At 42.4% G+C, this 24,288-nt stretch overlaps 1 protein-coding gene across 1 annotated transcript in view; it reads right to left on the reverse strand.

The window, feature by feature from the left end:
* Nucleotides 1-24,288, reverse strand: part of DYNC1I1 (dynein cytoplasmic 1 intermediate chain 1) — a gene marked incomplete at its 3' end in the record, with an annotated part of 193,290 nt that overhangs the window by 26,381 nt on the left and 142,621 nt on the right. Inside the window, exons 12-14 of the mRNA XM_082327082.1 lie at nt 20,026-20,139; nt 17,090-17,223; nt 14,245-14,389 (exon numbers count right to left, since the gene is read on the reverse strand). Of these exons, the coding sequence (XP_082183208.1) occupies nt 14,245-14,389; nt 17,090-17,223; nt 20,026-20,139 (393 nt within the window). The remainder of the gene's footprint in view (nt 1-14,244; nt 14,390-17,089; nt 17,224-20,025; nt 20,140-24,288) is intronic.

A 24,288-nucleotide genomic window follows, 5' to 3' on the forward strand; every position in this document is an offset into this window, starting at 1 on the left:
TTACAAAGGAAACAATATCGGGAGCGCCTGCAGCGCGTCGCCGAGCATCGTTTTTCCGAAAAGCGGAGCGACCGATCGCAATTATTATATCGCTTTTCTTGCCTATGTTATTCATTTCGAACGACAGAGCAACCCGTTTAATCCCCCCGGTTTTGCTCCCGGTCCTCCCGCGCTCCGTGGTGCTTCGCGCCCCGGCGGGGCTGCGGGCGCCGCGGCCCAGCACGCGGACGGGCGCGCGCGCGCACGCGGTTCTCCGTGCTGCCATCTTTGTGAGCGTCCCCGTGGCACGCTGCTGCTGCAGTGCTGTACTGCAAATCATTTAGGTGTATTTCTGCTCATCTCGGGTATTACGAAAAACTATAAAAAGCATCCAGCGATTTAATTGCACGACTTTGAAAAAAATGCTGAAGGTACAAAGGGGTCAGGTTCTACAGGCCAGTTTTTGCTCTACTTGAATTGGCGGAAGACGCTTCGAATGATTACAGGATCAGGTCCCAAGTTTTCATAACCGGCCTGATGTTTTTTGTGCATTTCCTAAGAATAGAAAACATTTTCTTTTGTGCGACAATAAAATGAAATTAGAGCTTGAGCTTATTACCTCAAATTTATATAACATTTTTATTTCTTTTCCAAAGCTGGAGTTTTGCAAAGGCAAAGGAAAAAAAATTACAAGAATATTTTCTTACCTAAACAAGGTCTTGTTCTCCAAACATATGTATCTGCTTAGTATATTATCAGTACCAGTGGAGTTACTTACACGTGTTAATGGAATTACTTACATGCCTGTGCTAAAGCATTTGCAGGGTTGAGGGCCTAAGCTTGTGAAGAGGCAGAGGTATTTAATAGGAAATTTCAAAGTGAGTCTCTTCAGCTGTTAGCCAGGAAATAGTATTTAGAGAGGACCGTACAGATCCACTATGCCTATCTGCCGTATTGTGTGTTTATTTTCACTGAAAACATCTAATTTAGGTTCAAATACATCAACCATCTAAATGCTGGAAAAATGGGCACTGAACACAATAGTACACCAAAGGGAAAGGAAATCTGGTCAACTGCTAGGTGGCTGGTATTTTTCTTATTCATGGGAAATGTGCTGCACATATAGCACTTCAACATTTAATGTCATGGGAGAAGTAACAAAATTCCACGGAAGTAAGAGGACTATTAAGATATCAATCAATCCAGGGCAAATTTCAGTCAGCATTTCTTTTTTGTCAACATATCAAAACTTGTTTTGATTTTATTTATTTGGAGTGTGACCCTTTTATGCTCTTTTTAGTTCTGCCGGTTTATTTTCCAGTTCATGCCTAAAGACCAAAGCATTAGAAGGAAAGGTCAGGAGATGTGGTTCTAGTCTGTATCTTGCTGTTCACATGCTGTACAATCTCTGGCAAATAGCTTTAGCTGATGTGCCTCAGTTTCTCTGTTAGTGAAATAAAAACACTTCTGGAGTGCTGGTATTTGAGGTGAAAAGCACAGCAGATATGCAGTGCGTATTGCCTTTACCATAACAGTGGAAATATTCAGTCAGATAGGAAGTCAGAGGGAAAATCTGGACAGGAATAATACGGCTTTTGAGAAAGATCTCAGACATGCAAGGAATGACACGCAAACGAATGGAGATGAATAGGGAGCGGAGCCCTGTAAGGAAACAAGAAATTGCAGCCGTGTGAGCGGCCGAAGCAAAAGGCAAGATCAGCTGCAGCGTGGCTGGGAAAACAGGGAGAAATCATTCGGCACCACCAGGCAGTGGTAGTGGAGCTGAGCCTTCACAGTGCCCCCAGTATCTCTTCCCTCCCAGCTTGACTAGCCTGCAGTGGAAAAATAAAGTATTTCCCATGCTATGTCTTGTTGTCTTGCACCATTTAACTAGAGAAGAACGTAACAACTGCATCAGGTCAGGCTGGAGGTCCCTCTTGCTTAGCATCCTGTCTTCAGTAGTAAGAGCGAGTGACTTTTCTTAAAAGGTGGCATTTCATCCTGGTCTGATGTCGCCCACTGAGAGCAGTTATGTTGATTTCGTTGTGAAGACTCGATTTGTAAGGTTAAGTGTGTATATAAATGCTTGCAGGACTTCCTTACTGTAAGCCTGTTAACTAAGGGCCCAGGCCTGCAGATTCTTTTAATGTAAGGATTTATGAGTAAGGACCAATACCGACCACTTTTAGAAAATGTTGAAATGTGGAACCATGTAAAGGTCACTTTAAAGCAGTTTTAAATTACCAAAACTTCAGACTTACACAATCTATAACTAACATATGGCTATTATTATAAAACAACTGAAATTTAAACTTGATGAGCTTTCATTCTTAAATATCAACCCACTCTGTTATTCAGTAGAACAGAAGAAATAGTTTAAAGCGGTATCTTCAGACAAACTTGGGCCAAATCTACTTATTACTGTAAAAGAGAGTTTGGAGTGAAAATGTGGCCCTACTGAATCGATGGAGTTTTGCCATTGATCTCAATAGGATAGGATTTGAGCGTTTAGCAGAAAAAGTGAAAAAGCCAATTCCAAGACACGAGGTTTTGTCTCATTTATTTAAGCATGTCGTCAAAACCTATTGTTCATCCTCAGTGTTTGTATACGGGCATTGTTGAAAAGAACAATGCAGAGTGAACATTTTAAATACATGGGAGCTGTCTAGGAATTAGCACTTGTCTATGAAATAAGAAACTCACCTAAATAAATACTACATATTTATATAAAAGAGGTCTTTTTTTTTCCACATATAAATTTGACCAATGTATTCCACTTCTTATTTGCATAGAAGAATTTTCTTTAATCCAGGAGGCGCCACACATAAAGTAGCTAATTATCCATATAAAGGAATGTATACATATCCACAGGTTTTAACTAGCATCTGACTTCTGAAAAGCCATGGAAAAAGCTATTGGCTTTGCCTGTTTCATGAAAGGAGCGTTTTACACATTGGCACAATTTCTGTGGGTGTCAGCTCCACCTAAAGGTCCTTCCCTAGACTGTACCTCCAGCAGTACAGATGTGTGGTGGCACCTCACACTCTGTTGTCTCCCCTTCTTTCTTTCTACTCCATTCTCTTCCGTTCTAAAGACAATAAGCCAAGCCCGTACTTCTGGCTCACGCTGTATTAACAACAGCCATGAGTGTTGTGCCGTATTGTAAGTTGATTCAAGCTAATTTGATTTTTCCAGGTGTGCAGCAAAGATGACAGATTCATTAGTCCTTGGCATAGGAACTTTCCGAAGAAGGTGATGTGTTTGTTTAGGCCCAAGCTCCGGCTCTTGGGCACTTGGAAAGAGCAGAGCCAGAGCGGTCCTGAGCAGAGTGGCTGCTCTTGTGTCTGGCCCTTGAAGAAACCAGGGAATAAAGGGCTGAAGCTAGATGGTCCCTTCCAACCCAAATCATTCTATGATTCTATGAATTTGGCCCCTATGGGACCAAATATTGTATAAATAGCCTTTATTCATTAAGAACAAAAAAAACCTTACAAAATGGTGTCTCTTACATCTCTTCTGGCATAGGTAACACATACGGAAGCGAAACTCTGCTGTCTTTATTTAAAGCAAGTTTTACAGTGTCACACTGACCAGAGGGATGCAAAAGAAACCAGGATAGGGCACAGCTTGTGGGACTTCCACTCAGCTTAGGATCTCGGCTCTTTCACTCTTTCTAGCTGCTAGGCCCAGTCTTCTCCACCTTGAGAGAGACATCTTACTACTTCGCTGAATCCAGGCTCACTTTTCCTTTCTGACCCTGCCAATTAGCCAGGCCAACCCAAAAGATGCAGACAGTATAAGCAGAAACTAAAAGCTGCTGGGAATTTTGAGGCAAATACTCCTCAAATCATCTTTACCCTGGTTTTGACCTTTCATCCTTCAACAGTCTCCTTCGTGAGTCACCAAATGTTAGCTGGTTGGGGTTACTTGTGCATGCCTCTTCTGGTGGGGAGTAAGTCCTCTGCTGTGTATAAGGCTCTACTACTTGTGTAAGCCTTCACGTTCTCCGTTTGTGTGGAGTCAAAGAGGCCCTGGTTTTTATTCAGACTGATTGATCTCCACGGGAATCTTGCCAGTTCTGGACTGCCATGTCTCTCCCAAATCTGTTTTCTAATAGTTATGATAATTTAGGATAATCCAATAGCTCCTGCTTTAACATTATACTTGTGGGACTTGACTTAGTTCAGATTATGCTAGCTTTTAAAAGCTGCAGCAATCCCAGGAACTGTCACGAGATGCCATAAATCAGAGGCGCTAGTTACAGGTACATCCCTGATGGCTCAGCAAAGCCTGTCTGCATTCTCCCCGAAGGGTATCATTATCCCACAGACCCCGATACCATACAACTCACAACTTGCAGTCTGCTCCACCTTTTCCAGGACTAGCCAGACCTTCAAGGATGGCAATGGGAAAGCAAAAGGGGGATGTTTACGGTCTTCAGCTTCAGCCACCCAACATCACTGGCTAACTGAGGTGTCCTAAATTGAGTTACATGAGTCATAGCTCCTTTACCTGTCTTTAAATTTCTCCTGGCAGTCAGATTCAGTGCTGAATCACAGATGAGCCTCTGGGGCTCAATGGACATTTCGCTGGGCTATGACCCATGTACATGTTGTGTCATCTCACTGTCAGGTGATTATTAGGTCACTGAATCAAGTCTAAACTGGATTTTTGGACAAGGGAACAGGCTTCACTTTCAAATTCAGTAGCAACAGGGGGAGAGAAATGAGCATGGATACGATCCCTACACTATTCACAGCCCTGTTTTATTTAAGTACTGTAGTGTTACTACGCTGATTGGTTTTTGGCATCCTAAAAGTTGCAGACAGTCAAGGCAGAAAACTTCACTTTTAGAAATGATTGTTCTTGCAGAGATGCTGAAACTGTTGCCTCTCTTAATTGCCAATAATAAAAGAAAGTCCAATATTTTTGCATAAACATGTGGGAATTATTATGGATGGAGGAGGGGACAAGGGTGAGACCGAAAGGAAAGGGGCTATGAGAGCAGACCAAGTCTGGAGATAACATGATGATTACATTTTTGTGGTTTTCTTCAAAGTCAAAGTGTCACGGGTGAGCATACAAGAAGGAAGCAAAGGAAAAAAGGTTTGATGATTGGCACAGGCGGTTTTAATGAGAACCGATCTTAATGTCTAATACTGTGGCATGGAGAAAAAAAAATAAAAGAACTGGGGAAGTCAGACATCACCCGACTTTTAGGAGCGTCAGAAAGTCAGATAGCAGAGCTTTCGGGGTTTGTGGAGATAGTCTGGAAGCTATACTGACAGGTAAACTGCTAATTTGGTTAATCCTCCTTAACTGTTTTAAGTCCTCTGCAGAGATGCGACACCTTCAGGCTGTGCTGCTAGACTTCACTTCTTTGCTTTGGTCTTCCAGCTCTCTTCTACCCTGCCTTTCCACTTACTCAATGGAAAAAGACCTTTTTATTTTCTGAAGAAAAAAAGCAGAAAGTATGGCATTCCTCCTCACCACTGCAGATTAGCTGAGGAACTATTTTCAGTGAGTTTGATATAAATGTGTATTACTTGATGTTTAATGTAAATTTAAATGAATTAATGATATCTGCTTGCCATGGGTGAACTTTACAAACATTAGAAGGTATATAAGGCCTTGAAACTCTGCAAAACAGGCTTAGGAAAGATTTTATGAAGACGCTAATATGCAGAGTGGGTTATAGTTGAGGCACCAGGGAGGACAGTGTTCCCCAGCTCACTTTTCTCCTCAGTTCCTACTGGTCAGGCTGGTGTATGCTTGTTTCTGCGTTTTAGATCATCCAGTTTCATTCCCAGGCTGGAGCCCCTCTTACTCCACACTTGCGAGAGTCATGCCTACAGGTTTCCACTGCTTGAGGTTTAATACCTTCTGCTCCACTCACCCACATCAAGCTGGATGCAGTGTGGATGGCAACAGTGGAGAAGCCTGTACAGGTATTTGCCATTTGTTCTGTGTTTCCTCAGACTGCTGACTCCATCGCTAAATGTTAATCAAGTTTTCCACCTTTTATTTAAAACATGGTTTAAGCAAGCCAGCACTTCTTCCTATCCTACTAACTATGCATTTCAGTCACGAGATTTCTTTAGAAATACTATAATTTTCTTTTGGAATTTCTACCTGCTTCTAAAGATGGCTCAATTTCTTCTTTTAAGAAGCTCAAAACACTATAGAAGCTGTAATTGTCCCTGCCTAGCGAACTGATTCACAGTTTCTGTAGCTCATACTCCTGCCTTTATATTACTATATTCCTGGATTTTTTTCAGAGAAGCACTTGGGGGACTTGCTGAGAAATACGAGCCGGGTATGGTTTTGCTAGACTGATGGAAGAATCACCAAATCCTGGTCAGAGGAAACACTGAAGACAGAGTGAAATACTGAAGAAGGGCAGATTTGGTCTTCTACCTCCACTTGTCACTCCGTTTATATCCCACATAGGTGGGATCAGGAAGCAGAGCTAGAGAGTGAGTGGGATGCTTTGGGAGAAGCTGGATCACTATGCTAGTGCTCTCCCATCATGCAGGAGAGGCAGCGGCATGCACTTACGTCCTGAGCCTACTCCTGTTGGAGTCAATGGGACTGGTCTCCCTGCTTTGGGCCTCAGGTTCTTAAAGAGAGGTAAATTAACTCAAATTGTGAGGCAAGGAGGGGAGAGGGATAATGTAGCTGTGGTTTCAGGGGCTTGTTTCCCACCCCTGTGACTCTGACAGGAGCATTCAGTATGAGGCCCCTGAAAATTCAGTTTTTCTTTTTAATGGAAAATGCTGCTTCATCATGGCCCGGCATTGCATGTGGACTCGGCGAATTATCAGGCTTTCAAGCGACTCTGCTGCTGCAGTTCCAGCTGCCAGGAAGCGCAGGCAGGAGCATGGAGAACATTGCCGGACGGCTGACACGGCCTGATGTTACAGCACTGTCTGCTGAACAGTCGAGATTAGTATTTGTAGCTGCTGCCACCGGGATGCCCGCGAAGCTTTCATGGGTCAGCAAGCAATGATTTTGAGGCTAATTATTATTGAAGAGAACTCCATCTTGTAGGATTTTGAATACAGTTCCTTTTTTTTACTGATAACAAAAGTCCCTCACATAGCAGAGAAAGGATGGCTGCATGAAGCAGGTGGGAGAAAATTTCCATTAGGGAAGAAGTCCTGGGCTTTATATATTGATAATTTTCCTGAAATGTTTCACTATTACATGTGAGCCCAATCCTCCAGCGTAATTCTGCAACAGAACAGTCAGTGGGAGGTTTGCATTTTGATTTCAGGGGAAAAAGGAATCACGACTTTGTTTTGTACAGATTATATGAGCTCCTGAAATCCAGTTCTGCTTTCCATGTGCAAATAAAGCTTTCACTGGCTACAGCTGGATATATGTTAGGGTTTTCTGAAATAGAGTTTAGCCCACTGAGTTTTTCAGAACAGCCTTGATATTTTAGATGACTGTTTTATTTTTATGTGTGTGTGTGCCATTCTTCACGAAGCATTTCACAAAGCAGCAGCACGGTTCGCGTGAGTAACTGAAGTATGTTGGCCAGCTGAAGAATATTTTCCTATCACTTTTCAAATATGGCTACACCAAAAACCAAAATCATGAGAAACATTTCATGTGAAGAACTTGGGGCTGATTTCAAGCCACCTGACTTCACTTTGGTTTTGCTCTTTAAAATTACCTAGAAAATACCATAATCTTCTTTTTTGTACAGCTGGATGAGAGCCAGACCTCTGGCTCCAGAGGTAAAGGGCAAAAACTAAAAAAATCCTGTCTGAACAGGCAACTCCACCCTCTTCCCCAAGTCAGCTTGGCCTTTTGACAGAAAGTGAGCTCTGAAGCAAATTCATTCATTGCCTTGTTTTTGGACAAAACTCAAAATTCTGAACTCACACCACAGAAAGACCGTTTCCATGAAATCCAGCAAGCTATTTTATCACACTTTGTCTCTTCCTATAATCAGATAAAATTAGCATTTGGACAGTGGTTAATCAGATTAATCATTTTAATTGCTTTTATGAAAGAGAAAAGCCTGCCCTGGAAATGCAGTGTTGTCAAAGGAAGGTGATTGCCTTATGAGCAGAGTCAAGAAGGAGCTCCCCGTTGTGATGCAGCAGCGGGGGGGACCGTTCTAGCCAGGTATCCAAAATAAGAGGGGTTAAATCATCCCCTAAGCTAGATGTTTGAGCCCCACCAAAATCAATGGGAGGGAGGGACTAGTAAAGGAATCCACAGAGAGAAGAAAATAGGGAGAACTGTCTGTATTCAGTCCACCTACTCCCAAAATAGACTAAAGTTTTGGTCTGCCTCACAGTACATTGTTTCTTTTCTTCTCTTTTGTCTTGATGTTATTTCTTATGCCTCCCTAAACTTTCTGGGCCCTTTTGCGATCACCCACCATGGCACTAGAGACAGATGCAGATTGCATCCAGATTCGGTGGGGTGGTAGGTCCAGAAAGACAGAGGTCCTGACACCCCTATAATTTGATTTAGCATCTGGTCAGAGCACACCCTGGCTTTTTTCTGCTTGTATCTTAGCTCTTCTGGCTGCAGAATCAAGGTATGGCTCTGCGTGTGTGTGTGGTGTGGGATACAGAGGCTGATTCCCTCCTGGTAGTGGTTTGGGAGAAGCCAGAATAAGAAGACAGACCCAGGAGCTCAGAAGTGCTGCCACATCTGCCAGTTTAGATACGACCTGAGGCTGTCCAGATGCAAGAAAGCCATCAAAAGCTACAACAACTGATTGATTATCTGCCAGGCTTGGGCTCCTGTATAGTCAGTGGTGGGAAATAATGGTGGTACCTCCAAGAGATGCCTAATATATGCATTGCAATTACTTCTTTCCAGTGGCTGCATAAGAAACCAAGGTATGGAAGCCCTAAATAATAAAGGATCCAGGAGGATCCAGCTTCATCCGCAGTAAGAATCATCTACAATGCCTCATGTGCTAATGTGAGAAGACTGAAAATGGCCCAAAGGATTTAGGAAAGCTTAGAAAATAACATTGAGAATAAACAAGTTCAAGACTGAAAGTAGCGATACTTTTGAAATTTCACTAGGTCCAGGTCTCATCTACACTTAAGTGTATGCAAGATAAGGTACATGAGTAACCTCTGCATTTCACCAGTCCATTTCACTGTCAGAGACCAGTCTGATCCCGTTACAAACTGGAGAAGTAGAACTGGCCCCAAGTGGACAAAACTGGTTTTCATCAGGAAGCGTCAGCACATTGAAATCAAAGCTTTGCTCTGAGAAGATCCTACTTTCAGTGAAACCAGAGTTGTTCATAAGCACAAGATACAGCTCGGGGCAAAATGGCAAGATCATCACAGCACTTCCTCCCCTTAGGGAAGACACGTGCTCCAGTCCTACTCAGGCAGACCTTGGCAGCGTGGCTTGGTGCCCAAACCACTGGCTTACAGGATACTCTCGTGGCGCTCCTACACTCTTCGTAAATAACTAACTGCATATTCACTGGAATAGGAACGTCTTCCATAAGGCAGGGGAATGCTATATACCATTAACCTCTAACACCAGTGTCGCTCATCTGTTTTCCACTCTGATCACCTGCCGTGGGAGTTCACTAAATCAAGTCATTGACTCCAGCTTTTCCAATTACAGTTTACAATTTTCATGAGGGAGAATTCACCGAGTTGTTGTAATAGTCCTTTTATCATGACTACATGATTGACTATGTTTCTATGTGGATCTTTAACTTCAGGCAATGCTATCTGTAACACAAGAGGCTCTCACCCACTTAACGTGATTGAAATTATATTAGAAGAAATCTGAGCCAGTAACCAGATATCTTGATACATGGTATTTGTAATGTAAAAAATAGTGAGTTCTTAATCTTAAAAAAGTGACAACCTGACCCTGTTATTTTAGTAAACTTTAAAAATTGCCCATTTGTGAGTGCGTTGTTTTCTTGGTGACTAATCCACACAATCATGTAATGCTCTGCTTCATTCCGCTACACCATTTTCCATCACAGTAAGTTTTGTCTATCATCAAGCTGATCCTATCGGATCCTATCAGCCAGGCTTTTGGGGAAGGGGATTGGGGGAGTAGAGGTACCTGTCTTTAGCAACACCAACACCACCGCATGCTGCTTTGCATTGTTCTAGTGATAGGCTTCAGTTTGACCTCTGAGGAGACAGTGTTCAACCTCTAGACCAAATTAAAACCAGTGGAGTTTGAAGTTATTTACTGATATGAAGGTATGAAAGTGCAAAGTAAAATAATTTACTCCAGGAGTCAGGAGAACTGGGTCATACCACGATAATCAGCAAACAGATGGGCATAAGATATTGAAGGTACAGAAATGTACGTGAAGGCACATAGCATAGAAATGTGAATTTTTGCTGTTTAAAATGGGATTTCTCAAAAAGCACAACAGAATGCAGACTGGAACAACACAGGACACTAAAAGAGAAGAGCAGCATGTGAAGAGCATAAGAAAGAAAAGACAAAGGAGAGGGACTAGGAAGGAGCTACCGTTGATGCACATGCTAGTAAGGCAAAACTGAGCATGGGCACAAAAGTAGGTAGTCTGTCACTGAAGGCTCACATGTTCTCTGGCTCAATTAGTCCTTGCTAATGGTTATGTGGTGGTCCTACTACCAGTCTGCTCATCTCTGTCCCTCCTTCTCGTTATGGCACTCACCACCATTACTTAAACATTAGGCAAAGATGGAGATAAGTACGGATGGGGATACAGCAACGCTGTTATGGTTATTCCAGTCTCTCTTCTAGTCAACTCCCCACCTGAGCATGACTTAGGCATAGATGCAAAAGGAGAAAAACAGTCATTAGCACCTCCCCACAATGGAAGGATAAGAGATAAAGGAGACCCGAAGGATAAAAGAGCTAACAAAACCCAGCTCTCTATCCAGACCTTTATTAACTCCCTCAGCGGCAAACAAGCCATCTTCTAGGCTTTAGCTGAAACTAGCTAATGTTTTGCTACGCTTTAACAATTCCAAGCTAGCTCCTGTCCCTTGACACAATATCTAAAAATTCGCACTCCAAACAGCAATTGCTGTAATAATAACAATACTTACATTTCATTATTTAACCTCATGCTATTTGTTCATGAGGATTAGTGCTTAATTAATTAACAACACTTAGCAGTTCCACTTAGCGCTTTACCTCTTCAAAGTATCGTACAGACAATAGCTAATTAAGGGCAGAGCTCCGCAGACACTTCACATCAGGATTCCCTTCGACAGCTCTGCATCCAAGACTTGCTCACATGGTGTAGTATGAATTCAAGTTGAAAGCCCTATTGACTTCATCAGCAACCAGGTAATGCCCCGGCTATCAAGTGACTATCTTTGCAAATTCCTTTTTCTTTTCCTCTTGCTTCTGGTTGCTTACTATTCATCCGTGGATCTAATTATTGGCTAATGTGATGGGTGATAATGTGAACCTTGTATTAGTGTTATCTACAAAACCGTCATTCTTCCGTTAGTGAAAACCTTATTCTCAGTCACCTGGTTGAACTGCCTTTGGATAGAAAATGTGTTAACCACAAAAACAGATTATAAAATGTCAAGCCAGAGTTTTTAAGGGAGATGGTGCTTTCAATCCATCAGTCAAATGCCTGCTATGAAAGTGCCTTTCTTGTAAGCACCCCAGGGTGCTGAGCAACATCAATAGACAATACAAACACAGAGCTTTTATGGTTCACTTTACAATTGGACATTGACTCTGAACCTGTGAAACAGAAAGGAATTGAATTTCATGACCAAAGAGGATAATGTGCACAGGATTAAGTAGGCAATGCTGGTAGAAGCAGGAAAGCAATATGGCATTGGGTGCTGATAAAAAGATTAAATTTACAAATAAGAAGCCAAAGGAATAAAACAATTCTGAGTAAACTCTCATACACCAGCAGTAGCACTCAATGTTTCATATCAATCCACTGTTTTTTTCAGAGATTCAAACATGCTGATGGGCTTATTCGAAGCCCACTGATTGACCAGGCCCTGACTATGGGAACTGAACAAAGAGAGCCCTAAATATGTAATAGCTCCAGCCAAGAGAATTATCCACACAGTATGGAAAGAAACTTCTGCCGGAGTCAAACTGGAAGAAAACATTCATCACAGTTCAAGAACTTGTCTAATGTCTCAGAGGATGTTTTCCCAGGGCAGTGGCTGGCAGTGCTCAAACCTGCTCGAGAAGAAAGCAAGTGATCCAATACAGCAACGCAGCTTCCAGCTCCGAGTGGTGCTGTAGTGTGTCACGTGCACGTCACAGCTCACATCAGCTAGGTCAGACAGCCTTCTCAGGAAGCCCCTCTTGCCAGATGAGCCACAGCTTGATAGATATTAGAAATTTAAATGGTTTGGTTCTTTGAAAACTTACTGTATTGAACAGAATCTGACCTAACCGTTCTGACACTGAGTTCTTCCACAAAGATAGCTGTATACTGCTAACTGCAGTGTCTTTGTGCCCAAAATACGCTGTGCTAGTGTTACTGCTAACTTCTAAAATCCCAGGAGTTTAAAATAAAAAACAGGCCTTATTATCCCTTAACATAATTTCATTTAAGCTGCAGATGGATGAGACTCTTATTGCCATAATCAACCTCAAGCTGATGGTCAGATTCAGATACTCATCCTAGACTTTTCTGGACATGTATGTTTGGAATTCAGTACCTGCCTTTCATCTGCCCCCCAGTTCCCACAAATTCTTTTCCTCTTACTCAGCTTCAACTTCAACCCTCCAATATTCCCTTGCCACCAGTTACCACTGTCCAGGATTCCCCTATCTCAGACACCGAACAGCCCAGCCAGCCCCAACCAGCTAACACCTAAGGTCTCCATCACTTGGTTATCCTGCAGCCCTTTCTAACGTTTACAACCTAGGACCCATCCCAGACCCATTCCAGCCGGCCCATGACCCCTCCCCTGGGCCCCTTCTGCATTGGTTAAGGCTGGGTCCACTGACGTGTATGGTTACATGCGAATTAGGTAAATCATGCACCTTTCTTATAACGAGTTTCCTAAAATGCAATGCTCAAGACAAAACCGTCAGCTGTGGTCACTGTTGATCAGGAAAAGATTCCTGTTAAATTAGCATGCACATGGGATCAGGCCATTAACAAATGCATTGTGAAGCTACTGTGGAAGCTGGTTCTAGTTATTATCTAGGTAACTGTGCTTCTGTTTCCAGCACAAGGCTGTCACATGAGCCCTTCTGATCACTTTTGTATTTACATTTGCTGTGCATCTGTCCTAGCATCTCCAAGCCCTGATGTCTTGGAGGAACACACGCTGAGACGCTTCCTGACTGGGGTCAGCTTCCAGTACTGGAACTCGGCCAGGTGCAGCTCAAGATGTGAACCAGACGCAGGCATAAAAACACGGTTAAGACAAAAGCCTGGCATTTGGAAGGCAGTTCTCAGCTCTGCTGTATGACAAAAATAACTGTTCAGATGGCTTATATAATTAGGATCTTACCTCTCATTCTCCTGTTTTACTCGGCCTGTACAATGAAACAGGTTGATCTGTTTAGTCTGTCCCACAGTGTTCACTCATGCTATCATTACCCTATATTCATACAGTTCTATGGGGTGTTGGAGTTTCAAAGCTTCACGGGACTGTGTATTCGTTTCTGCTGTTGATGGTGCTCTCCCCATAAGAGGTCACGGGGACATGGCCACAGAGTAGTCAGCAACAGATCCATGGTGGTCATGAATGTAAATTCCAGCATGTATTTCCTCCCTGCTTCCAGCCATCAGTGTCTAATGTCGTTGGGAGAATTTATACTTTTTGGCTATCACAGCCTCCTACAGCAATGAATTTCAGGAGCGATATTGATTGCATTAAGTTGTATGTGTGCCTCCCCTGTTGCTTCATCAGAAGAAAGTGTTCCTGCTGCTGCACCACCATGGTGCATAGTATTAGCCTTGCAATTTAGCCTGCACAGGGAGTGCTGGATGGATTGTTTGATGACTTGCAGTACAAGACATCCTAATCTCTTTGCCTAGTGAAATTGCTTAGCACTAGGGTTAATACTGAAGTGCAGGCCAGCTGAAGCTACCTTTAAAGAGCAGGGTACGCTCCAGGGTGAATGTGGTTGACACGGTTACACTAGGTATGTATTTTACTTATAATTTTATTACTATGCCTATTCTAAGCACAGCCTTTCAATTAATTGATTCTTAGGACTTGATACAGACAAGATGGAAATATTTCTGACAATGCCATTTTCACAAGTAGCATTACCCATCCCACCCCAGCTCAGATTTCTCACCTTTGTGGTCCACAACTTGACTGTCCAGTCAAATGATGATGTGACAAAGAGATGGGAAAAGTCAATTGGACCCACTGCCATGTGACAATTGATTCCTGTGACAGGTCCTTGGTGGCCTTCAAAAATTTCACCAATGCCAGCTTTACTGCAGGAAGAAGAGACACATTCAGAGAGTGATTTAGCTTCTGGTGATTTAACATCATCTTTCTTTACTCTTAGGTTCCTGTTTCCTTTTAAAGTCCCATTTAATCTGTAAATCTCCCTCCTTTCAGTAAGGCTTTTGCCTGCAGAGGTTTACTGCTGTGGGTACAATTAATGCTCGGGATCTAGCACAAGAAGACTTTCTCTTACTTCTGAAGACTTGCCTTACTCACTTTTACATATGCTGTCTACTACTGTAGCTTGAAATAACATTTATGTATAATTATAAAATAATTCTAAATGATAATTATACTATAGCTTATGCCTCTGAGTAAGCCATTATCACAAGGGATAACCATTAAAATAAAAATGCAAATATGTTAATGACTTATCATGAGCAATTCTTTTTCTCTTAAGTATCTAAAATAACTTTCCACAGCAGTCAATCAAGTCACTAGGAAGCAAATCCTTTTTCACAAAAAGTGAAGGAACTGTTCCTGTGATCAGGTGTCATACAGTCATTACTTTGAACAAGAGGAGATGTGCATTTCATCAGCCTGGGGCTAGAATAGCTATTAGGAAGGAAAAATACAACGCTGTGTTAGAGAGAATGTGCGCAGTTTTCTTCTTCCTGGAAGCAAATGATGCCAGATCAGTTGTCAGTGCTGTCTCACAGTGTATACAGAAAGCGGAATCATGAAATTACCCTTTTAGTTATATTATAGACAAATTGCCAATGGAAGAAAATACGTTAAAAATAGCCACAGCTCTGACAAGGCTGTCAGCCCTGCGCCAGTGTGACTAGAGCGTACTCAAAGAGATGAGGAGCTGCACTGGAGGAAATTGGTCCCTCACGTTGCTAGCGCGGTGTCCCCTCACCTCTCCTGCGGACCCTGGCAACGTGGCCTCACTTGGGCTCCCCTGCCAGACCTCGCAGCGGGTGCTGGGGCAGCGGCTGAGTTCTGCAGTGCCGCTGCAGGGCTGGGTACAAAGCACACCTCTTATTTTATCCCCATCTGTCTGCCATGTAGTCAGCGGGATAAGGGGAGTTCTGGAGCACTGAAAACACCTTGTGTATCATCTGCTGTGCTTTGACACACCTTTTTCCAGAATAACATAGGGCTCTCCACTGGGCTGGGCTGCAGGACACAGGAGCCTCTGGAAATAAAACGGGGATGATAGCAAAAGGCTCTAGGAAAGACAGGCAGGAGCAGAAAAGGAGTGTGTTTGTCGATGGTCAGCAGAAGGTTTGCTAAAACGGTGGGCTAACAAGAGGATCTGGCACTTTCTTCCTCTTGTGAGGAACAAACCAGGCATGTCTAAAAGATCAGAAGTGAGAAATGCCCTTGGGCATGCTTCATTCATCCTAGCAGCCTAAGACTAATTCAAACCATCAGCCACCACACAGCCTATCAGTATAATGCCTAAATAGACACGATTTTGCAATACTGTCAGCAGTCAGGCTAAAATAAAAGTACTTTAAAATAAAAATTATATTGAACAAAATATATGTAAAACAGTACTTATACAACATTAGGAATGTGTAATAGAAGCCTTACAATCTTAAACCAGTGTATCAATGTCTATTCGGTCAACAGAAACACAGAATATGATAAAATGTGAATTCAGAGAATATTGTGAACTATTGAAGTGTGGGGGTGAGCTTTAAATTTATCAGTGAAAAAAGTTTGTTCTTTCCAAAAGCCTTTCAGGCATCCCAGGGGATGAAACTACTGCCAGAAGCTAACAGAGCATGCTAGCATCATGCAGATTTACAGTGTGCAAAATAAGGAATTTTCAGTATTAAACTACAGCCTGGGTTATGCGAGGAAGGGATACGACCACCGTGTGTGAGAGAGCACAGGGTACCAGTCTTGGGAGTGGGTCAGCCAGAGCTTGCATACCCACATGGCACACTGTGGCTCTGTCTGTGTTAGCAAATAAACAGCCCAGACTGAGGGCAAATGGTGTGGCCTGGCTCCTGGCTGTACAACAAAACCCTCTCGTCCTCCTGGAGAGGGTGGGCATGTCCAAACTGCCCCCCGAGAGCGGGGACAGGCAGGGCTCAGTCTCTAGCCTGGCTGGGCAGAGGCAGCCTGCAGTGCTGTGCGGGAATACCCAGCGCTGGGCGGCTGTGCATTGGGATATGCACGCTCTATTTCTCACATGCACGTGTGCCCATGGTGGCTCTTCCCTGATATATGCCTGTGGAGACCGAAGATGGAGCTGAGGATGGTGAAAAATAAAGCAGATATTACCATCTCTTATGAGTGGTTTAGGCCTGATTACCCTGCAACAATACTGTTTCCTAGGGCCTGATTCAACCTGCCCAGACATAGATACCTACATCTCAGCTAGCTGTCTAGACCTCCATCTCACCTCACGGGTGAGAAAGAGGCATTTCTGAGGTCCCAGTCATCTCTTCTTCAGGCAGATGTCTGAAAAAGGTAAAGGAAATCAAACCCGAGGAGCAGTCGTTGCTCCCCACCACCTACGCAGGGAGCCTGGGACAACCACCCCAGTATAACAGGCTGTAGCACAGATGCTCAAAGTCAGGCGACTCCTGTCCTAGCTGTGCAAAGTAGAACAGTACAGACACCGTTGATCCAAGAGAAAAAACACGAAACACTCTCCACACACACTTGGCTACCTCACGCCAACACTGGTACACAAAGTTATTTAAGTACAAAATGCTGAACATCACCTTCCATGACGACAGGCTGTGTAGACTGTTCCCTCTTCACTGCCAACGACAAAGTTATTGACATCTCCGGTTGGGAAAGCCATTCCTGTAACCGCCACTGGTTTGGACTTATTGTACACCAGCTCCATGCTCTCCTACCAAAACAGTTCTTCGTTATTATTCTGCTGTCATCCTTTTGTTTGGCTGGTGGTTTTTTTTTTTTTTTTTTTTTCTAATTAATTTCTAAATGTTACACAGGGTAGCAGGAGGGGAAGAAGAAATCATTTCACCCAGACACAGGACTTTGGTTTCTACATAGGACGTTGCAAGAAGATGCAATGTCACCAACTAGAATGCACTGCTCCTGCCATCCCCGCCGCTGTCTGTCACACGTTTGAGAGAGGCTGGAAGGCACTGGTCTTTGCTACATCATCTTAAATCAGGCAGAGATGACAGCTGAGAATTTAAAATTTAATGGTGCAGAAACTAAAGATAATACCTTAATGGTTACACTTGCCAGCCCCAGGCTCTAATAAAACATGCAATACCCTTCTATTTACAAACATTTTTGAAATCAGTTGTTTGTCAGGAAACACGTGTAATATCGTGTGCACCTGAGGCATTTATCAGACTGTGACATTTGTCCCTTTGCAGAACAAAATTTAAAAGTTGGGGTCCTGTCACTACCACCATGAGCATTGCTTTTCAGGGATTTTTTGAGGTAACCATAAACATTCCCTCTAGACTCCACCATCAAGCAACAAACCAGCAAGCATGTTTTCTTTTTTCATTTGGTAGCTATATTTCAAAGTAAATCAGCATGCCCATTTTTGCTATTGCAAGTACAACCAGCATGAACAGTTTGTGGCCTTTGCAAGATGTGTATGCTTTGAGCAGATTTTGCACAACTTTTTGGTTGTTCAGCCTAAATGGTGTAACCCAAGAAACCACAAAGGGGCTGAATGATTTAGCAATTTTCATTTTTAGCTATTTAAGTGGGTATGTTTTTTATGTTTAAAATGTTTAAGCTGCTATTCTTCTAGGGCCAAAGCCTGTAGCATTTTTCTCAGAAGGGCTTTTTGCTGTAGCTAAAGAAAGTGGGCATCCCTGTGAGAGGAGAGGGCTGCAAATCCATAAAGAAATACTTTCGCTTGGTTTATACTTTTCTTTGAAATGCATTTGGTTCTACTAAAAAGGTAAAAGACGACCTGGAAAATGCATTGGCAGAGCACCTGTGGACCATATATTTCTGTGAAAATCTTCTGGGGTGAGATCATCATTTAGTGTCTCTGTGGAGACATGGCCAGATACTGTGGTGGACTCTCTCCTCTCAGCACCTACACCATGGCTGTACATGAGTGCTCTGGATCTGTGTCTTCAGAAAGTTTCAGACTGACACATATCAGCAACCCTCCTTCCAATTTAAAGCTATGGGATGTAGCTTGACGTCAAGTCCTGTGCCTTTCTTTTCTAGATCATCATGAGCCACATGCCAAAATTCAGTGTAATGTGGGGTGTGTTCCCGTCCTTGTTGAAAGCCAGTTTTGGAGCAGGGAAATTCCATCTGAGTGATGAAGTACTGGAACTGAGATGTTCACAAATCTCTGCTGCAAAATTTAGTATTCCAGTAAGTGAATACATAAGGGTGGATTTATCTTCTTGATGTTTAAGTGAGAAACTGGGGAAGGGATTCAGGTGCCTAAATGTAGAGGTCTGGGCCATTTTAGATGCTTCCACTTCTACTCCAGAAGAGTTATTGGTTTCTCATAGTCCCAGGACGCAACTACCAGACCCATACTGTTGCCTTAGATGAGCATGAGCAACATGATCTAACTTTGAAGTTGGCCTCACTTTGAGTAGGGGAGTAGATGGGATGACTTCTAGAAGCCCCTTCCATCTTAAGATTTGACAGTTCTCTACCCCAGGGTGGGTATCTGAAATGGTTATTTCACACTGATGAAGTGTGGATGAGTTGTCCTCCAGAAGTGCCCAGTCTCTCTCTACATTGACTGTAAAGGAAACTCAAATTACTAGCTTAGACTTGATACGGATCTAAATTTTATATGGCTAAGGTTAGGATAGAGGAGTCCCACCTCTTGTGTCAACACTGAAAAGCAAATAATTCAATAATAATTGCATGTCGATGCATGATTAATGGATGATTAATGGAATCATTAAGAGGAGTTTCTATGCAGCATTTTGAAACAAGATCAGATCCCATGATGCTTAGTAAAAATGATATTAAATTATTTTTTTCTAAGAAATTATGTATAAAAAATGAGTGATGCGTTGGAATAGAAAATGTATTACTCCAGAAGATAACACTTAAAAGATGCTTTCCATAGACCTTTTTCAGCATCAGATTCTTTGTTTAGTTTCCATTATTATAATCGCTAGTGGTTTGGACAATATTCCTGGGCTTCCTTTCATTTCTGATACAAAGGAAGGGGCGGGGGGAGACAATGGTAGCAAACATTCCAGAGGGGGGAAATTAGTTCTAAAACTTTTGATTTGCATTGTTTGTTCCTTTGGCTACTGAAAGCAGGCAGCAAAGTAAGCTTCCTGACTGTGTGCCTTGGAAACCCATAGTGCCTAGGGTGTGTTCAGCAGCAGTGCAATCTAGTCCATATTTGTTAAACAATGCTGTAGAGTAAGTACAATTTATACCACAGGCGACTTCTGTAATTACCATGCTTTAAAATGGATTATTTCATTTTCACTTGAAACTGACCTATGTATTAACGTATTACAATAATTACATGATTTGCGGTAAAGGAAATGGGTTTTGGCTCTTAGCAGAGACTGCTGGAAGCAAGCTGTACTCTTTCAAGTGCATCCATTGGTTTTAGTTTGTATAGGATGGGAGATTTTGGCTTTTAGGAGCTACGTTCCATTAAGCAGGTATCCTGCTCTACCGAAGGTGCTTTTTTTCCCTGTATAGGTGAAGACAAACGCACCTGTGGAGTTGAGAGCATGTCCAGGCTCCAGGAGCACATTTTGCCATCCGTCGAGACGGTAATGAGATTGTGCGCATTCTGTGTTCCAACTACATTCACACAATACACAGGATGCTGAAAACACATTAACACTGGAAATCAGAGAGCCATTCTCACATCTGCACGGACAAAGTTCTAATGTCTCATATGTTATTTTAAAGAATGATTAAGTAGCCACATAATGCCTGGAAAATACAGGACTCGTCTTTTGACAGATAGGAATTGTTTTGGGTTTTTTTAATTTAAATTTTAAGAGGTACATTATGGAGGTGGAAATGTTTTCAAAGTTTCATTTTCCTCATAATAAAACAACCCAGCTGAGTAATGCTGTGAAAATACTGAATTATGTGGATGAGATTTCACCCACAGGGGCATGTAACATTCTGCTGATGGCTTTTGACACTGAAAATAACCGGCAGAAAGAGGCAAATTGTCCAAATGGAATCCAAATGAAAACTTATTAAAGAAAATAGCTGCATAAAACTCGAACTTTTCCAGAATTTGGCTTGCATGCTAAATATTTGCAAACATATTCCAGTTGAAAAACATGAACAAGTCCATCAGCGTTCTCCAGCACTGGCCAATATACTTTTTTAAATCTGTCATTATAAATGTGGAGTGACTAAATTTAGGGTGTTACACCTGGTTCACCATAGCATAGTCATTCCATGGAGGCTAAATTCCACTTAGTATGCAATAATGAAACTTGGCCTATTCCTTTTCCAAGGAACCTGGTAACATTTTGAGCCTAAAGTGTCATCTGATATCTGATGGTGACATATGAGGGATGGTTCATGTTCAGCAGTCTCCAGAGTGAAAAATCAGTTAGACTGAACAATAAGATTTAATTTCCTTTGACCAGTACAAGTGATACTGCTGAATTAAGGGTAAGACATGTACACAAGTCAAGCAAAGAAAAATTCTATTTCTCTGCCTCTTTTGCCAATGAATAGAAGACCCGCGTCTCGAGGAAGAAAAAATACTTTTCACTAATGCTTTCCTTATTTAAAAAAAATCAGGACCAACTTACAAGAAATCCCTATAGAGCTTCTAAGCCAACTCCATGTAGGGTTAGAAATGTAGCATTTGTCCTGCTGAAATGAATGGCAGACTTACTTTAAACTTATTTTAAACTACTGTAAGATCCAGCTGTAGGTCACCTACCCGGTCAGTAGGGAAGGGCAGAAATCTTCAGAGCACTGGCTAGCTCTCAGGATCGATACCTGAGCGGGCCCAGTAAATGCCCCCTCCCTAAGTGCAAAAAGGGCAGCACCTGAATGCACCGTCTGTGTGTGCACACACGGAAGACGGACTTGGCAATTGCTGCTGAAATGGTACCTTGTGCTTGGAGGCCAGCTGTACACACCAGTAAGTTGCAAGGGCCATTCTGATGCTGATTTTTCTCTTTCTCTCAAGATCGTCAGGCACCTGGTTTTGCCCAGATCATCAGGTGGACCCCAATCTGTCCCTCACATGTGTCTCACACTATTACCCTTGTATGATGGACCTTCTTGCTGCTTAGTGGTGAGCTAATGACCCCAGTGCTAAACATGATTAGCACATACTGATGTGTGAAATAAGCATAGACCTATTTTTTCACGGGTGTTTGACCTCTAGTAGTCCAAACAGACAGGGACAGAGTGGGTGGGAGGAACTAAAGCAAGCAGCGGAGTATCTAGAATATTTAGGGGGGAGGGAAAGAGAGAACCATGTCTTTCCAGCAGCACCTCAGTGTGCCAGGTCTGGCTTTAATCAGGGCTACCAGCCATCAATTTCATGCACAATAAAACTCGTGGCAGAAATGAAAAGACATAAGGAAAAAGGATGAAAAAGACAACCAACTGTATGTAACAGAAAGTCTAAACGGGCTCCTTCCTTTCAAAGGGTCGCTGCCAGCTTGCTTTTATTTATTTTGGAAATGAAATCATCATGCAAAAGGGTTTTGTCTTAATTAAAATTTCCTGTTGTCCCAAGTGCAGATGTGTGGTGGGTGTGAAAGGAAATTAGTGAATAAGCTGCGGGTAGAATCCTCTTTCCTGGTGAATCCAGGCGGCCATCAGTGATACTAAACTTCGGGAAAGTTTGTCAGTGATAACAACACACTCTGTTTCAAATAAACAAAGCGAGAGAAAGAAAAGAGAAAAATCCTTTTTTCACATATGACAGAAGTTCAAATTAAAAAATGACTATTCAGCTCACGTATCTAGCAGTACATAAAGTAACATTGCTCCAGCAGAGTTGTCTTAATTTAATCCTTTTTTTTTTTTTCTTGGCAGCTAGGATTCAAGCCAGCCTTTTGCAACCAAGGCTTCATTTACAGTTTATGTAAGTGATTCCTATATATGAACATAAAGTAAGCACTCTTTTGTAAAATCTGATCAGTCCTTAAAAACATCATGCTTCCTCATGTTAAACTGTGTAAACACTTATTTATACCAATCCATGACAGCACATAAAGTGCCCATCCACAACTGAGAGTCATTTATTTATATTTGTCAAAAGCAAAACATCACATATTCTTCTATTTGCAATAATAAAACTAGCTTAATGTATAATTCCAGGAGGTACAATTTTGTCTTAAACGTTTTTTGAGTGTAAACAAATTACTTCCCATTAATCTTTTCTTTTCCACTAGATTTTGAGTCCCAGTTGTTCAATTTTCAGTGATAGTCAGCTTCTTGCCACTAGTTTTCTGGTCTGCTACATCTCTAAATTGCACTTCCAGGAGAGACTGTTTTTTTTCATGCAGATTGAACAACATTACTGGTGACAAAATGAGCAAAAACATTAGGGAAATGAAAAGCAATGTTGAAGTTGCAACCCGTGGCACAGATCATTAGATTATTACATCAACATTCATGATAGCGGAAATTTAGGGAACAATATTTGTACTGCCTGGCCACTAAGCGTGTCTGTGCACACCTGCCATTTTTTAATATAAGAGACTTGCCATCATAATACTGGCCCCACGCTGAATCTTTTTTTTGCATTAATTCACGTGGCATGGCTTCTGGAGTTGTCTTTTAACTCCAGGGATTATGTTGTCACAGTCAACTAAAAGCTGAACCTTGATCTGCAAGTTCCAAAGATAGGAATCGCAGAACTGTAAAAGCTGGAGGTGCAAAAGACCTATCACTTTGTCTGATCCTTCGCTCTGCTAGAACAAGATTATTATCTTATCTCTCAGAGAGCTTTGTGTAGTTCCGTTTCTTACGTTTCAGGAAGTCTGCATTTTTCTGCATTCTTATATGCTACTATTACATTTTTCTCCTCCTTTCAGCCTGTAGTTTCTTCTCTGCTTCCCAGTCAGGAATGGTCCCAAGCCCACTGCCAAGATGAGATATGTTTACCATCCACAGAGTACACCTTCCAGCTCTTGCGAAGAGGCTGCCTGAGCCCAAACTGTGGAAGAGAAGAGCTCAAGAATGCACAACATCTTAGTGCAGGATGGACTGGAGGTCAGCGCCGTAGCAGAGTGAGGACACTTTAGCAGGCAATCCAGGCTTGTCTCTTCCTCCAGCACAATACGAGTACTTTGCAATGTGAGAGAGTCTTCTACCACAGACATCATCTTTGTATCACAGAGAAACTCTCTTCCTTCTCAGGCATTTTGTGCTACTGCTCTGCCTGTGTATCTCCCAGCCACCACCAGAGCCCTGTGCCCCCATCACTGTATCTGCAGGTATCTGTGTGTATCGGCAAAATGCTCTTCCACATCATGCTATTGAAACAAAGCCCCTCACTGTGCAAGCTCTGCCCTATGGCCCTGTCTGGAGTAGGAGACCATGACAGGCATTTATGTATTGCTCTACTGGAAAACAGAAGCAAACTGCCTCACTCTCTTCAAGGGCACCAGTACTCCACAGGACTCCATTGAGATGACCGTAGGTGCCTAATCTGGTTCAAAAGAGAAACTTGTGTATAACAAGACAACAATACAATTCAAATTGTACAAATTGTACAAATTGTACAAAGACAATTCAAATTGTCTGCCATGCTGGACTGACAGACACACACAGTCCCTATAGTGACCTGGCTCTCTTTACAGGCAATGGAGAGCAAGAGTCACAGTGACACCATGTTGGCACAAAGGTGCCTCACTCAAGTGTTGTAATTGATCCTGCCCTCTTCCTTGGAAAGGAGGATAATCTCCTGACCTGGCCATACGAAGTGCGATGGTTAAGCACTTACAGGAGGTGGTTGTACATCTCTCTTATCTATTTC

The sequence above is a fragment of the Platalea leucorodia genome (genome assembly GCF_965183815.1).
Source record: "Platalea leucorodia genome assembly, chromosome: 1".
NCBI classification, from domain to species: domain Eukaryota; kingdom Metazoa; phylum Chordata; class Aves; order Pelecaniformes; family Threskiornithidae; genus Platalea; species Platalea leucorodia.